Source organism: Rhinolophus ferrumequinum, chromosome 17 (assembly GCF_004115265.2).
Source record: "Rhinolophus ferrumequinum isolate MPI-CBG mRhiFer1 chromosome 17, mRhiFer1_v1.p, whole genome shotgun sequence".
Taxonomy (NCBI): Eukaryota; Metazoa; Chordata; class Mammalia; order Chiroptera; family Rhinolophidae; genus Rhinolophus; species Rhinolophus ferrumequinum.
This window is the reverse complement of record NC_046300.1, coordinates 9,222,381-9,237,813: the sequence shown is the minus strand read 5'-3', so window position 1 is coordinate 9,237,813 and position 15,433 is coordinate 9,222,381. Positions and strand designations below refer to the sequence as shown.

Below are 15,433 nucleotides of genomic sequence, written 5' to 3'. Positions count from 1 at the left end.
TCAATATTTAAACAAGGTCTGTAAATTAAATCGTGGTATCATTATTGATGTTAGTTTCCTGATTTTAATAACTGTACTGAGGTTAATAAGAGGATATCCTTGATTTTAGGAAATACACAATGAAGTGTATTGAAGGAAAGGGGAATCGAGTCTATAACTTACTCTCCAATGACTTAGGAAAAAAACAACATGTATACATAAAGAATGATAAAACACCTGTGGTAAAATATTGATAGCTGGGGAATAGAGGTGAAGGATAGATGAGTACTCTGTACTACTTTTGTAGCTGTTCTGTAATTCTGAAATAATTAGAAAATTAGAAAGTTTTAAAAAGGACACATGAAGTAAATATGGCAAAATGTTAGCTATTAAATCCTGGTACATGGATATCGTTATATTCAGTACTATTCTCTACATTGAAAATATTTCCTAATACAAAATATGAAAAATTTTAGAAACCTCATTCACAGAAAGTAAACAAAACAAAGAATGCCGGTCTTGAGTTTAACTCGAGTCCGTGCCCTGGCCCTGCCGTCCACCAGCTGGGTGACTCTGGGCAAGTCCCTGCACTCTGAGCCTGTGTCCTCCCTCCCGGAGTGGTCGTGAGGATTCAGTCGGATGGCGTGTTGAGTGCCATCCTGGTGTAAGGAATAAAAACACAGCAACCTTTCCAGCAACCCTTCTGTGAAGGGCTGTAGCTTTCACTCCCTCTCTTACTGCCTGGAAGGCCTCCAGGATAACTCCCTAAGAGCACAAATGGGAAAAACCCACCTGCTCCTTCCAGGCTGTCATGACAAGTCCCTTAACACATTTAAAAACCTCAGGTTTAGTATATGAATCTCCACTGACGTATACCACCTGGCCAATTAGGTTAGCTTAAGGTTAGGGCCCAAATGTTATTCTGAGTCACCATTCAACGAAGTCTCATGTCTGCAAAATGAGCAGGCATATGAGTTGCAAACCTTTATGTAATTTACTAAGCAAACAATAGTGCTTTGAGTAGACTAGAGGTGATCTTCAAACATCTCTTTTCCCTTTTAAACCAAGCAATTCGTCAACATACCTGGCAAACGTCGGCCAGGCAGCATCCAGGTCATAGCCCCGTGATGCCAGGTCAAACTGAATGTCCGTCAGCTCATAGAGCTGGCCCACAATGTCGGAGCTCAGCCTTGGCTTCAGAAAGGGGCTTCTTGCATAGTACCAGTCACTGCAGAGAAACATAACAAGGTACCGCTCACAAGACTGATACAGACAAGAAAAGAGTGAATGTATCAGTCCTGTCAGTAGGGCTCTGCCTCATCCAGTCCTAACTCAGGTTACTGAATTACAGACAGACACATGCAACCCCCGCCCCAATTTGCTTTTTACTGCAGGAACACAGAAGTCTCAAATAAGCTTACTCTTGAAAGAAATTGCTGAAATGAACTAGATACTTATTCATTTATTATTTCCATCATATCTAGGTCCCAAAAAGGATCTGAGAAACTTTAAATCTCAATTACCTGCCCAGAAAGGGTAATTGCGGGGGAAAGAACACTTCCTTTCTGAGAGGTAACCTCATCTTCTATTCCTTCTGGAGAACTCGGTACAGGACACCAAACTCACCACTAATTTCTGTCCCGACACCAGTTTAAAGGGGAAGGAACAGACAATGAACTGTGAGGTACCGGCTGTTTCACTTCCCGTGAGGTGACGGGAATTTAAAATGACAACGTTGGTGAGATTACAGAGCTGCATGGCTGTTGTCTGTGGACTCTGATACACTGGAGCCAAGCTTTTTAGCACGGTTTTCACCAAACACCCAGAACAAAATAACCTTCACATCAAACACGTGAAGGTTCTCGACTCACGTGAACGCACAACGCCCGTCACACGTGCGAGGAACAAGTCTTTATGCAAATCAATCTTAAAGGTAACAAAATGAAACCAAGTATTTTTCTCCAACAGGTCTTTCTTTTAGAATTCAGAAGTGATTTCTTTCTTTGAGGAACTGGAAGAATGCTCCCGGGGGGAGGGGAGGCAGAGCTGGCAGAGGGGCGCTGGGCAGCCCGAGATGCCGCCCGTCAGCGCCTTGGTAGGACCTTCTCCCAGCTTTACACCCTCAGTCCGGCCTCCGCCTTCCCTCCTCCCAGGCTTCATCACTAGCAGCACCAAGGGTCCCAAACTGGTCACCCATCACAATCTCCGGGGAGCCCAGACACACCCAGCAGGCGTTGACTCCCTGTCTCGGGTGGGGCTCCAGGCTCCACGGTGTTAAAACCCCACAGCTGATGCTGCTGAGAGCCAAGGCTGCAATCCACGGGGCCCAGGGGGACAAGTGGGTGTGTCTGTCCATTCATTAGCGCCAGCACCACAGTCATGCTCTCCACCACGAAAAACTACCTGGCACTAGGAGTTAGGAGACCTGGACCCAAGCTCCTGCTTTACAACTCAGCAACGCTGGGGCCTAGAGAAGGGCTTTAGGCTCTCTGAGCCTCTGTTTTCTCATCAGTAAACACTCAGTGCTACCTGCCCCATGTGTGCCAAGGACCGTGGTAGGGACAGGTAAGAGAGGATGACAGATGTGGAAGGGCTTTGCTTGTGCCAAGGTGCCACACAAACAGGCATGCAGTTGTCCTTACTATTAATGAGAGGACTTCGATTCATTTCTGAATGGTATGGGGGCCATCCCAGCACCTGACGTACTTACCTGGTCACTTTGACGTTCATGAAGCACTGCTGTAAGGTGTCTGCCAACCTCTGGTGCACCAAGGAGTAGCGAATAAATGCTCTTCCTTTTCCCAGAGACGTTCGCAGCTGGAAAAAGTAGATCACACAGAAATGAAGAGCTGTTGGCCTAACTAGAGACCTGGCCTCATAGATGGCTTGAATGAAACAGAAACAGGGCAGAAAATGTCACATTGGCTTCACTCATGTCCCTCAAACGACACGAAATGTTTGATAATGTCATCGCACAGCCTGAAGTGGGTGGACTTCTTGCAGGCCTCCACCCAGAATCATCTGCAGACCCCAGCAAACATGTCCAGGAAGCTATGTTTGTGGGAGGCTCTCCAACCTCTGTGGACTCCACGAATGGGATCCTCCCTCGTCTGCTCCATCAGAATCTCTGGGTTTGGAGTCAGAGATGAAACTGTATGATTTTTAACTTGAAGTATTTAGAATATACCTTGGAGGTAAAGGAAGGGCTTCTCATACCAGAAGTGAGCTTGAGTGAGAGATGGTCTCAGTTTGGCTAATGAGGGTGGGGGGGAGGGGAGGGCAAAGGGCAGACCTTGATGGATGTATAACTGCCTCCTGAGTCCTCAGGAAACCTTCAGTAAAACCCACATATCTATTAATGCTTTCCTGGTTGGGTTTCTTTTCAGCTGAATTTAGTCAAAGATGCCCAGGGAGTGAGAGCAAAGGGTGTCTCTAAGTGGCCGGTCACATTGGGGTAACAAAAACATGGGCATGCTTCCTTTTCAGGAAGTCTGAGGTGGACGGTGCAGGCCTGTCTTCGGAACCTCTCCCCACCATACCAAAACATGGTTTCTAAAGAAGTTTCTGGAAGCTTATTGTGATGGAGGTGGGGTATGCTGGTCAGAGACTCTACCAGCTGTAGACACACAGTCACCAAGATGGATGGGATCAAGGGGACAGCCACAGAAGACACTTGAGACCAGTCTGCAAATGAGGACTCATACTCTTGATGTTTTAGCCCCAGAAGCTCAAGGTAAGTAAGGCAGGAATTCAAAAGCTCTCAACCTACCACAGGTGCCTGTTCTGTCAGGCTCTGGCTCTGAGTGGGGTAAGCAGAGACCCACACCCTCCTTACCCTTCAAGGGCAGAGATGTTTCACTTGCTGGCAGAGGAAGAGGCAGCAGTGGTTTCACCAAGATGGCATAACCCTCCACACTATTAAGAAACCAACTACAACATTGCATTGAGACAGGAAGTAAGTGGTACAGCCTTGCGCCTTGGAAAGTTAATGATGGGGTAAACATCCAAGTATAAAACACCTTTTAACTCAGAGCTATTGCTGACTCAGGAAATGACACAAGGTGAAATAGTTCTAAAAAACAAAAAGGTGTGAAACCTCATGAACTACAGAGGTGGTAAGGCATTTTTCCCTGTGAGCTTTGTGGGTATGAGGTAAAGTCAGGATGTCTGGAAACGAAGGTGGGAGGCAGCCTGACCCCAGCTTTGTAATAACCCCAATGGCATGGCTGCAGACAGCTGATCATGACAGATGATGCCCAGGGAAGAATCTTGATGGCATCCCCATATACAAATACTTTTTTCACTGAGGAGTGAGGTGAGAACAAAGTGTTCAGTGGTGATATTAGAAACTCAGGCAGCGAGAACAGCTGAGCAAGGCATTGTGAAGCGAAGCATGTCAGTCATACACACACACCCCCCCAGGCCCATGGAACCAAGTAAGAACCTCGTATGACTGCCCATGTCTGCAAGTTCCCAAGAGAGGGGTGTGTCCATATTAGCAAAACGGCCATTGTAACAGCATTTGGAACATCGGATTTTTTAATGGAAAACAAGTGAGTCCATATTTTTAATCAGGCCTATTAACTGAATTTATTACATATATATAAAAAGGAGCTATTTATTTTATGAGGTCTTTTTAAACTTCTCTTGGGGAAGAGAACAATAGTTCCTATGTACTCCAAATGGAAATACTGCACAGCCTTTTTATTTTTTTGAGATCATGGATCTGCTTTCGTTACCTAATTCCTTAAAATTTTCAGCATTTAATCAGAACTCACATGTACTATATCAGGAAGCGATACAACAGCAGCAAAGGACAGGGAAGTCTGCAAGCTATGCCAGAGCCGATTCTGCTTTAAGCCAGGCCACTGTGCCAGGAGCCGGACGCCACGCTGCACCCTGGTTCTGATCTTGCCCGTTGTGGAGAGACGGGCGCAGTCCGGGCTGAGCCCAATCTGTTCTGAACCTTTAGAAGTGGCTGATTAGAGCCTTGGGCTGTTTCAGCCCAAATGTCTGCCTCCGGCCCCAAGGGGCCTGAGGGGCCCAGAGATATATCTCATCCAGAAGTTAGCCCAGGTATCCAGCAGCCCCTCCTGCCTGCAGGGCGGTGACTACTGGATACTTGGTTAACTGTAAACAGTGTTCAGGAAGCCCAGGGACAGCCCGAGCCATTCCTCACAATGGTGCCCCACAGAGCAGAGCCGGCAACAGAGATGACATGACTGGACCCTAGAGGAGGCGGAGCCTATGCCAGCCACACCCACCACACACCCACCAAGGAGCGCGCAGGTTTTGCTTTTAGAAGTCAGTTTTTCTGGCCTTGATTGTCTGAAGGTTTGGCTGCATTATGAGAAAAGAAGAGGAAACTAGCTAAAAAGCAGATGTAAGCATTTCATAACCCTGGACAATGAGTATTAAACTAAATTTATTTCTAGACTTCAGCTGTTTGAAGTCATAAAGATGAAGGCTTCAGTTGCTCTAAAGACTGGAAGAAAAAATGACGAGAACTCCTAGGCTTCTGGGGAGAAGGGCAACAGTGAGAAGCCTCTCCAGATTTATGACGCATTCAAACAATGCTCCACACCATGGACCCGAGGGTCCCCCAGGCAGGATCTCACAAGATGCTACATGGACATTAAAGAAATGTGCAGAACAAACTCTTCCAAGCCAGGGTCTCTCCTCATTTTCTCCGGTGTCAGAGGGTGCAGCTGGTGGAAAATACCCAGCCCTCAATGTCAGCGCATGTGTCATTCTCTGTAAGAAGAAACCCATCCGGCTCCAGTCCCCCCAGAACACCTGACTCCGTGGCCTTTGCATTTGCAGGAGGCCAGCCAAGCAGCACATCTGCTGGCTTTCAAGTGACTTTCAACTTAATGACAAGATACTGAAAAGATGAACGGTATAAACCTTTAAGCCTCCTGCCCTAAATCTAGGGGGTTAGCACTCCCTAACGTGCAAAGTTCTTTACTCGCAGATGGACTAGGTTTATGAGAAAGAGAGAAAGAGATTCATATGGAGTGGCAGGTGGGAGACAGGCAGAAAGGAGAGTGAGAGGATGAATGTTGCTGCTTTGGAGTTTTGCAAAACAGCAAAGCCATGACATTCTGCTCTTGAGGGGCTCAGCACTCACTGCTTAGCATGTCAGCATTTTAAGAAATGACTCATTTCAAATCCAAGTTCCCTAGGCAAACCGTAGGGAAAGCAACCTAGCAAATGTTAAGAATTTTCTCTAAGAAACTGATTTTTATAGAAAGGTGAAGGTGTCCTGTGCTGTACACGTCTGAGGGGCACCAAGAGCCAACCAGTGTGAACAGCCCACCCTGACAGGCAACGCGTGGGTTGTGATGTAACAACAGAGCCAGCACCCGGCTATTCCTCAGTCAAAAATGCTCACATCGGGGCTCCCTGAGCTCCGCGGGCACTGAGCATGCCTGGACTGGACTTCTTCACTTCTTTACCACCATACACCCCACTTCCTCACTCGACTGCCTGCAGCAAAGGCCTCTCTGCAAGAGACGCGTCAGGTAGGCAGGAGGAAGACTTGAGGTCCTTGGCTGCTCACCTCTGAAATAGACTTGACGAATCGGATGCCATCATTGGCTCCTTTCACCTTGGCCAGGCAGGCACAGAAGTAATCCCAATAGTCCTTCTTGTTGCCCAAGAGGGTCGCCTTCTCTTTCTGATCGAACTGGGGAGGGAAAAGGACAGAGAAAGGAGGTTCAAACCCGCTGCTATTCATCCCACCATTTAAATGATAAATAATGATAACTTCTGGGGCGGCCGGATGGCTCAGTTGGTTAGAGGGCGAGTTCTCAACAACAAGGTTGCCGGTTCAATTCCCACATGGGACGGTGGGCTGCTCCCCCTGCAACTAAAGATTGAAAACGGCGACCAGACTTGTTGCTGAGCTACGCCCTCCACAACTGGATTGAAGTACAATGACCTGGAGCTGATGGGCCCTGGAGAAACACACTATTCTCCAATATTCCCCAGTAAAACTTAAAAGAGTTTAAAATAAATAAATAATAATAATAGCTTCTTAGTTGCCTGGCACTGGGCAAAGAACTTTCCTGGCATTATTTTCATTTATTAGCAAATGAAGGTGTTTTAACTCCCAATTTACAGATGAAGAAACTGAGGCTAGGAGAGGTTAACTATCTCAAGGTCATACAACTAGTAAGATTCAGGAATAATAGCACCCCCAAAAATATTTATCCCTTAAGAGACCTCTGTGCACAGAGTTGGGTGGAAGACCAGCAAAGTTGTGATTAACAACTTTGATAAAGATATATAACAACTTACAACAAAGAAATACACATGTAAAGTCTTAAGGGCAACGTGAAGAGTGTTAACTACATCTCAACTTAAGGAAATGAGTAAGTGGCATTTTATCCCAGTTACTCAAGTGTCAATAATGTTTTAATATACATACAATAAATTCAAATGTCAGCTATGAGTCATTTCAAATCCAAAACCAAAATGAGCTGGTTGGAAAAAAAAGGTCCATAAACACGTTCACAATGTAAGACAGAGCGAGTTGAAAAGGCACAGGAAGGGTGAGTCCTTCAGCACGCTGGAGGCATCTCCTCCAGTGGGCTTTCCTCCTGTATACTTCGGTGGGACGTGGCGTTGCAAACTAAGGCTGTTCAAAATGTATAGGTATATCTTTCTCTAACATAACATTTTAGAGAATTTTTTTTCTGATTACATGCATATACAGTTAGGAAATGTGGATTAAAACAAATAGAAAAAATTAGAAACTATAATGCCTAACACCACCACCCCAAGGTAACTTCTGTTAACAATTTGATCCATTTCCTTCCTGCAGTTGCCTGTATTTTTCCACACCTACAGCGTTCTATAGATCTGTGCTTCTTGAACCAAGCAGACACACGCATTAGGCTGTGGGCGTGTTAAAAGAAAACTTCCCCGGCTGACCTCAAAGATCCTGATTTGGGGGGTCAGGGTGGGAACCAAGAATACATTCCTAACGTGCTCCCAGGTTATGCCTATGTGGCTGATCCTGGGCTGCTTGTCTTGTGGGCCGTGATGACAGCCGCAATAATTAATGTTTAATCCCACCTTGCTTAGCTCTACCTTCAACACCTCAGCCACCTGAGGAGGACAGAATATGATGAAAACATAGTCCACTCTGCACTGCAGACTCCGAGCACACTTTATTGACTGCAGGAGAGATACAGGTATCACGAGCAGAACGAGAGGGACTTCTCAGGCTCGGCACACAGGAGCGAACTTTAGCTTATTTAGGGTACAGCACACCCTCTTACCCCCACCAGTCACATCCAGCTCAAAGCCCTCTCAACACAGTAGAACAAATTTTGACAGTAGTTACAATACTCAGGGGATACACAAATCCCTCCTGGGTCCAGCCCACAGTAGGCTGTGGAGGATAAGTCAGGAGAGCATCAAGGACCCAGCCTGCATATTTGTTAACTTCGTCAGTAGCCCAATCTGACAGTGACTTCTTGACATTGAACATCTTCTCTTTCTCCTGTGGGTCTCCGGCACCTGGTAGTATGCAACACCAGTCAATTCCAGGGCAGCTCGAAGGCCAGGAGACCCACCCAGGGCCTAAATGCCTTTCTTTTCCAGCAACAAAGACAATTCAAAAATGCAGAGCAATTACAGAAGAGCCAAGAATTGCATTTTGAGCTCTACTCTAATCAAAGAACAAACCACAAACACAATCCGCAGATAAAAACAAATGCCAGCTGCCCCAGGGTAGCCCTAGTGGCCCTAAGCAATCTCAGTGATAACGGAAAAACACAAAACAAAGTCTCCCTCTACCACGGATCCAGCTGTGAAAGCTCTAACCTTGCTGGAGTCAGGATTCTTACAGGACTGGGGACTAATACTTTGAGCAGCAAGGCTCTAAAAATAGGGGCCTCTGGATAATTTTCAGAGGGCCCACACACTCCTGGAAAATGAGCGAATGGTTGTATACACACACATATATGCATGTTTCTTTGGGAGATATTCCATAGCTTTCACCAGACTCTCAAAGGGAGACGTGACTGCCCCAAAGTTAGATCTCTGCTATACAGTGACCTTGCGACCTCTGCCTTACACTGACCTAAATCTCTAAAGAATGTTCTGGATTCTCAAATCATCCTAAGGGGCAACATTCCGATTCCCCAGTGGACGGAACTTGGTGGCCTGACCTTTAGTCTGACAGGACGGCTTAATGCTCCATTGAGCTTTCAGGACCACATCCTGAATGCTGATGAGTCACCCAAGAGGGAAACGAGACAGCAGAGCAGAAATCAACACATGACAGGAGTCACTTACTTGAAGGAGATACTCAAGTTTGTAAGAAAACTTATGCAAGCTGGTGCTGTCATCTGTGATGGGTTCCCCTGCTTCTTTAAATTCTTTGCTTAGTTCTGTCACAGCATCTTAAAGACAACAAACAGGAACATGTTATCAAATGGCGATCGACCTCAGAGAAGTGAGAGAAGCAGAGTAACTCCAGGAAGCATGAGGAGTAAGTGGTCAGCGATGGCAAAGCAGCTCAGAAATATGAAGGACGTCAACATCCATGGGACGCTGGCTAAGCTCCCACAGTGGTGACAGCCCACCGGTCCTTCACCACAGCTCGCTGGCTGGGCACAGTTCTGGGCCATCCCTGTAGGGCCACCACGTAGGCCTTGTAATTTGCATGCAGTATTTGGTCAACACATGTTGGCTGCGTGGATGAATCACACAGAAGTCCCCCGATACTGACCCAGAAAGCTTTATCCTTTACTGCGGCCATGTTTCTTGTCGTCCTTCACTATCATTCTACTGCTCAGTACAGGTGAGTCCAGACTTCAGAAGACCAGAATGTGCAAATACTAGACTAGCAATGACAATCCCAAGAAGGACAACAGTAGCTGTTAACTGACTGCCTGTTAGGGGCCCAGCTTTTGCATGTCTTTCTCACTTAATACAGCACTGCGAGGCAGGGAGTGCTTCATTTCAACAAACCTGAGCTGCAACTGATTTTAAGATGATCCCAACTTCAGAGTTATCAAAATATGACAAAAAATAAGTACAACTTAGAATTCTGCAGACGAGGCACTCACGGAGGTGAGAGCGCTTGGCCAAAGATCACGGATGGCAAACAACACAGCTAGAATGAGAACCTTGGTTTTCTCAAGGGCTTGGACTCCAGAGCCCCCCACCACCCCCCGGCCCCGTTCACTTCGGAGATAATTTACCTCCCTGTGCAGAAAAGGGGAAAAACCACCTTTGACCCTCACTGCCAGGCTCTGCTGTGGGACTGTTAGAAGCTGGGTTTCGATTAGAACTTGGAAAAATGTCTCTAGCTGAGATGGTTGGAAAATGCTGGTCAAAACCGTCTTGTTAAAAAACAAATATTTAAAAAAGAACCAAAGAAAAAACTAAAACAAATAAACAAAAATCTATCTTCTTCTCTGATAACTCTTAACAGAAAAGGAGCCCGAGCCCCTGACCTCAAGCACCGTGGCTACAGAGCAGGTCTGCCCAGGACACAAACTGAGCCTGAGCTGCTCAAGTTTAATTAACACTGACCCCGCAGGCCAAGGTCAGCTAACAGCAGAGACAGGTTCTCAGGACTGATGCTTACAAGTGACCGTTGCCCAGCTGTGCCCTATTAGAGGTGTCTGCTGTGGCTGGCACAGAGAGTTGGGGACCCAGGGGTCGGAGAAGACACGCGCCCTTCCTCCTCCACCCTCAGGCTGGCTTAGCGCTCAAAATCTCATCTGGGAACTCCTGAGATTTTGAAAGAGGGAGCCTTGGATATGAAATACCAAGTTTCCAGCTCTAATCTCTGATAAAGCAACTGCATTCCTTAGGAATAATCTTAGCTTCCCATGAATTATTATTTGCTTCTGCCAACGACCTTGAGCAGTGGGTGTTATCATCAAAGCTAACACTGTGCCTCGGAAGGCGAAGGGACTTGTTCAACATCCACCAGGGTTACAATGCGGAGCCAGGAGCTGCCCCCGAGCCTGCCTGACACCAAAGCCCTGGTAACGGCGGTCACCAGGACAAGAGGCTGCCCTGCAGAGGGCGAAGGCTGTGCGCTGCACAAGGGCAGCTCAGGGAGGATAAGCTGGAGGCTTATCCAGAAGCTGTGTGCTTATCCAGACAGCTACCAACAGGTAAAAAGAAAGGGTCTGGAGAACGCGGTGCCTTTTAAGAATTCCCACCAAAGTGCACTGGAAGTTCTCTTCCTCTCTTCCTCCCACTGAGGACCTCTGGGTCCCAGTCTTGCCGGAGAACCAGGAACTGAAACATAGAGACCACTGCCTATGCTGTGGAGAAACTCTCAAGGACAGTGGCAAATGCAGATTTGCAGGGATTGTCATTTTACTTTCATTGTGTGTGTGTGTATGTATAGATACATATGTTTTTAAAGCATAACATTTTAGCCGGAAGCAGACTGGAATGGTCAAGAGCACAAATTCTGGCACCCTGTGAGTGCACACCCAGGCCCTGCCCGACTGGACGTGTGACCTTAAGCAAGTCACTGAACCTCTCTGTGCCCGTTTCCGTATCTGCAAAATGGGAATAACGATGGTTCCTACCTCACGGAACCAAACATGAGGGCTCAGTGAGTTATTATCTGTGAGACGTGTAGGACAGTGCCTGACACATGTGAAATGTCATGTGACTATTAGCTAGTAGAGGCCCAAAGTGCTATGTAAATAGGAGATAAGCCTGAGAAGCTGATTTTTTTATCTCATCAACTGTGGCCTTCAGGATGAGGACTGTGGCCACCACTAGCCCGATGGCCCTGGGCAGGAGAGGCTACTGTTGGTCATCACGGTGTCTGAGCAGGAGGACCCTGGGCCTCGGTGTGTCAGAAGACTGTCACTGTGGTCTCTGCGACGAGGAGGAAGTGGTGAGTGTCAGATGATGTTGCAGCAAGTGCAGGAGCTCCAGAGGCTTACAGACCAGCCCTGGGGTCTGCGGGGTCTGGGAAACTTGCCAAAATTCTGACCTATGGACCTATGGACCACCCCCTGAAAGGCAGGACTCGGGTCCGAGACTCTGCAGCCGGCAGAGAAAGCAGCCCCTCCTCCTGACTTTGCTCCTGTTTACGCGCCCCCCCACTCCTGGCCCGTCTCCAGCGAGAGGCCTACAGGCAGTGTCTCTCCTGGGCACGGCCACACTCAGGGAGGTCCGGCAGGCAGCAGGCCCAGAACTGGAGTGTGTCCCAGGCAACGGGCCGTCCGCCCACCACGACCAGGTGGGACAGCAAAACCAGAAAGACGGGTATCTGGTCTTCCTGCTCAGAGGGAAGGAGAACACTGTTCCCCAATTGGGCCACCTCCATCAGAGCCCAGAGGCTCGTGATTAAGCTAAGAAAATACACAGCTGCGATAAAGCCAAGAACGAATGAAAACACACACACACACACACACCCCACCCCCGCCCGAGAAAGGAGTAATCGATTTTGTTCACAAAGTGGCTGTACAGTGCCCTGGAATGAGGGCCAAGCAAGCTTTCCCAGCCTTACACAGGACGGACATCTGAGCCCCGAATATTTCAATATGATGTGTCCTGAGGGCTCCAATTACTCTCGTGTGAACACAGCTGACAGGGCTCAATTTCAACTGGCAACAGCGGGAGCACAGTTACAGCTGCCTCCAACCCCAACCCGCGTGCCAAGCGGCCTAACCGTACCGTGCAAATCGCGGATGATTCTCTGGAGCTGGCCCTCCGCCCCGGTGGAAGCCATGGCCGCTGGCTGCAGGCCGCCTGGCCTGGCCAAGCACCTTCAGCCTTCGGCCTGCCTCCTGCGTCCTGGGTCCTGGGTCCTGGGTCTGGTCAGCAGAAGTCAGACTCCATGGCGGCACCTGCAGCGGGAAGAGGCCGTCTCAGACGTAATGTAAGGACAGGAGAGGGACGCTGCTCTGGCACAAAGTCGCCTGTCTGGGCGTCTAATCATAATGGGAACGGCTTGACCTTTCTGCGTGGGCCTTGCTCTGTGGGCATTCCCTGCCTGGCTTCTGACACACTCATATTCAGACACAATGACCTGGTTTGGGCCTTAAAAAGAAACAAGATCAACCAGAGTGGCCTATTCTTTGTGAGTCCCCGACCTTTCCGCCCTGAGACAGCATTGCCTCACTTTCCACCTTTCCAGATGCCCCCCCGTGGCTTCCCAGACCCCCAGGACCAAGGCCAGAATGAGTCCAGCCCCAGTCCCTGGCCTGCTAAGGCTCGGGTGCCGGCTACCACCAACCCCCTGCCTCCCCCGCCCGGCCCCACATCCTCCCCATGGCTGCTGTCTCGGAGGGCTAGTCAGTAACCTGTGGCCAGGAGCGTGGGCTGAGGACACGTACCCTCAGGCCTTCTGCACCAAGGAAAGCCCGGCTCGCCTCACGGGGGAAGGGCTGCAGCTCCCGCTGCCCAGAGTCCGGCTCTGCCTGGGTGGGCCGACCCCGCCGGGCCTGCCATCAGGGCCCCGCACGGCCCTCGGGACCAGTCAAGGGACACTTCTATTTTAAGCTCAGTTACTGTCCTCTCATGGCTGGTGAGTCCAGAGTTACCAGCCCTACTCGGGCAGCTGCTGAAGTGATTTAAGGACACAGTAGTGGCTGCAGTCCAATAAAGATGAGGAGATACAAGCGGCATCGGAAAGAGGCCTGGACGTGCACTTGGACCCTGCTGGGTCCTCCCGTCAGAAGCTCTACCTCCTTCCTCAGATGCCCACTGCAAAGTCATAGTGTTTGCTGGCAAAGCAGCTGGCAAGACTGGAGGCGGCCATAGTAGCAGCCACCACTACATGAGGGCCTACTGTGTGCTGGATCCTGTTAGGTGCTTTACACACATGATCTTTTTAATTCTCACAGTCGCCCTAGTGGGGTAGGTAACATACAGAAGAGGAACTGGCATTCAGAGAAGCCGGGAAACTTGTCTAAGGCCACCGGCCAGCAAGGAGTAGAATCGTGGTGTGAACCCTGCTCAGTGTGATTTCAAACTCTGTGGATTTACAGTTGAGCCACTGTCACTACAGCAAATGACCAACCACTTCCACGGGCTTCTAGGAAACACCCTGAATGCCAGTGTCTCCCACATAACATGCCACCACCCTGAGTGTTTCTAACACGTGCTGGCCCTCACTCTCCCGCTGCCATCTTCCCCTTACTGCTCCAGGGGCGAGGCTAGCAGATCCCGGAATAGAACTGATCCCAACCTCATGCTCCTCCAAATATTTACATAAGCATTCCGGCGTCAGCCTGCGGGAGGAGGGCCTGTCAGAGGGCAGATATGCCCAGGCCTATTTTTAACTAACAAGCCAAGCAGCTGTGACTCAGTGAAAACAAGGACCAAAGAGGGCTTCTCTCGCCCGGGGGGAACGAGACAGACACACACCTGTACCACAGAGACACGGAGCCCCCGAGTCAGGGGATCCCGAGAACCCTCCAAAGCCCCCCAGCAAGTGCTGGCACCCCGCCCATCAGACACCAAACGCAGGTGGGAGTGGTTTACAAGAAGCCAGCCTGCCTGTCCTGGGCGTCTCTCCAGGTCGCCTGAGTAACACAGAGCCTGAGCAGGGACCAGCCAGGGCCCTAGAGAGGCGGGGCCTGGGCTCGGCCAGATTTCTGCAGGGGCTCTGCTGCCCAAACACACACTTTGCCCCACCTGGCTCATGACGGTCAGTGCACAGCTGCCCTGGCACCACACTCTGCCAAGCACCTACTATGTGTGGGCTGGGCACAGAGAGACATGCAAGGCACAGGCCAGCTCTGGAGGAGCTTGGCTGGGCACCAAGGAGGGAGACAGAAAAACATCCTGATATCAGGATCCGGCAGAAGAGGTCCACGCAGAGATATGGATAAAAAGTTAGAGGCATTCGGCAACGAAGAGGAACGAACTATAGATACACACAGCAAATGCTTTGTGCTGAGTCAAAGAAGCCCAACTGAAAAGGCTACGCACTTCACGACCCCATTTTGCATGATCTTCTTGCTAAGGCAAAGCACTGGGAAGAAATCACATCAGGGGTTGTCAGGGTCTGAGGGTGAAGGGAGGCTCTGACTACAAGGGAGTATGCAGAAATTGTGGGGGGCAAATCTGTTCTATGTTGATTATGGTGGGGGCTACATGACTATATATATCTGACAAACATATTTATCAAAACTCACATCTTGTAAAATACAACTCAGCAAAAACAGCGGCATGGTGATGAATTTAGAAAGATGCAGTGGGACTGAGGAAGGGACAACTAATTCTACTCGGGGAAGGGAGAGGGTGGTGGCACTCGGCGATGGCAACTGAGTGGGGCTGGTCTGAGAAATGAACAGCAGGTCTTCAGAGAGACCCAAGGAGGAAAGGGCGCCAGGGTGGAGAGTGTGTACAAAGCCCGTTTCTCTACCTGTGTTCCTTTCCTGAATGTTGTCAACACAAAGAGAGCCTTGTAGTTTCTGGAAGAACTAATCTTGGGGGAAGATGACTA

The 15,433-nt window shown here is 49.0% G+C and overlaps 1 protein-coding gene across 2 annotated transcripts in view; it reads right to left on the bottom strand.

Annotated features, from left to right (window-relative positions):
• The window catches only part of FYCO1 (FYVE and coiled-coil domain autophagy adaptor 1), a 73,978-nt gene that overhangs the window by 49,839 nt on the left and 8,706 nt on the right, over positions 1 to 15,433 (bottom strand). Inside the window, exons 1-6 of one of the 2 annotated variants that reach the window (XM_033131494.1) lie at positions 13,317 to 13,508; positions 12,655 to 12,827; positions 9,289 to 9,395; positions 6,542 to 6,667; positions 2,690 to 2,796; positions 1,064 to 1,207 (exon numbers count right to left, since the gene is read on the bottom strand). In XM_033131494.1, coding sequence (XP_032987385.1) covers positions 1,064 to 1,207; positions 2,690 to 2,796; positions 6,542 to 6,667; positions 9,289 to 9,395; positions 12,655 to 12,709 — 539 coding nt within the window. In that variant the 5' untranslated portion in view covers positions 12,710 to 12,827; positions 13,317 to 13,508. Of the gene's footprint in view, positions 1 to 1,063; positions 1,208 to 2,689; positions 2,797 to 6,541; positions 6,668 to 9,288; positions 9,396 to 12,654; positions 12,828 to 13,316; positions 13,509 to 15,433 lie in introns of those variants that run through there. The other variant, XM_033131495.1, reaches the window with a different exon arrangement.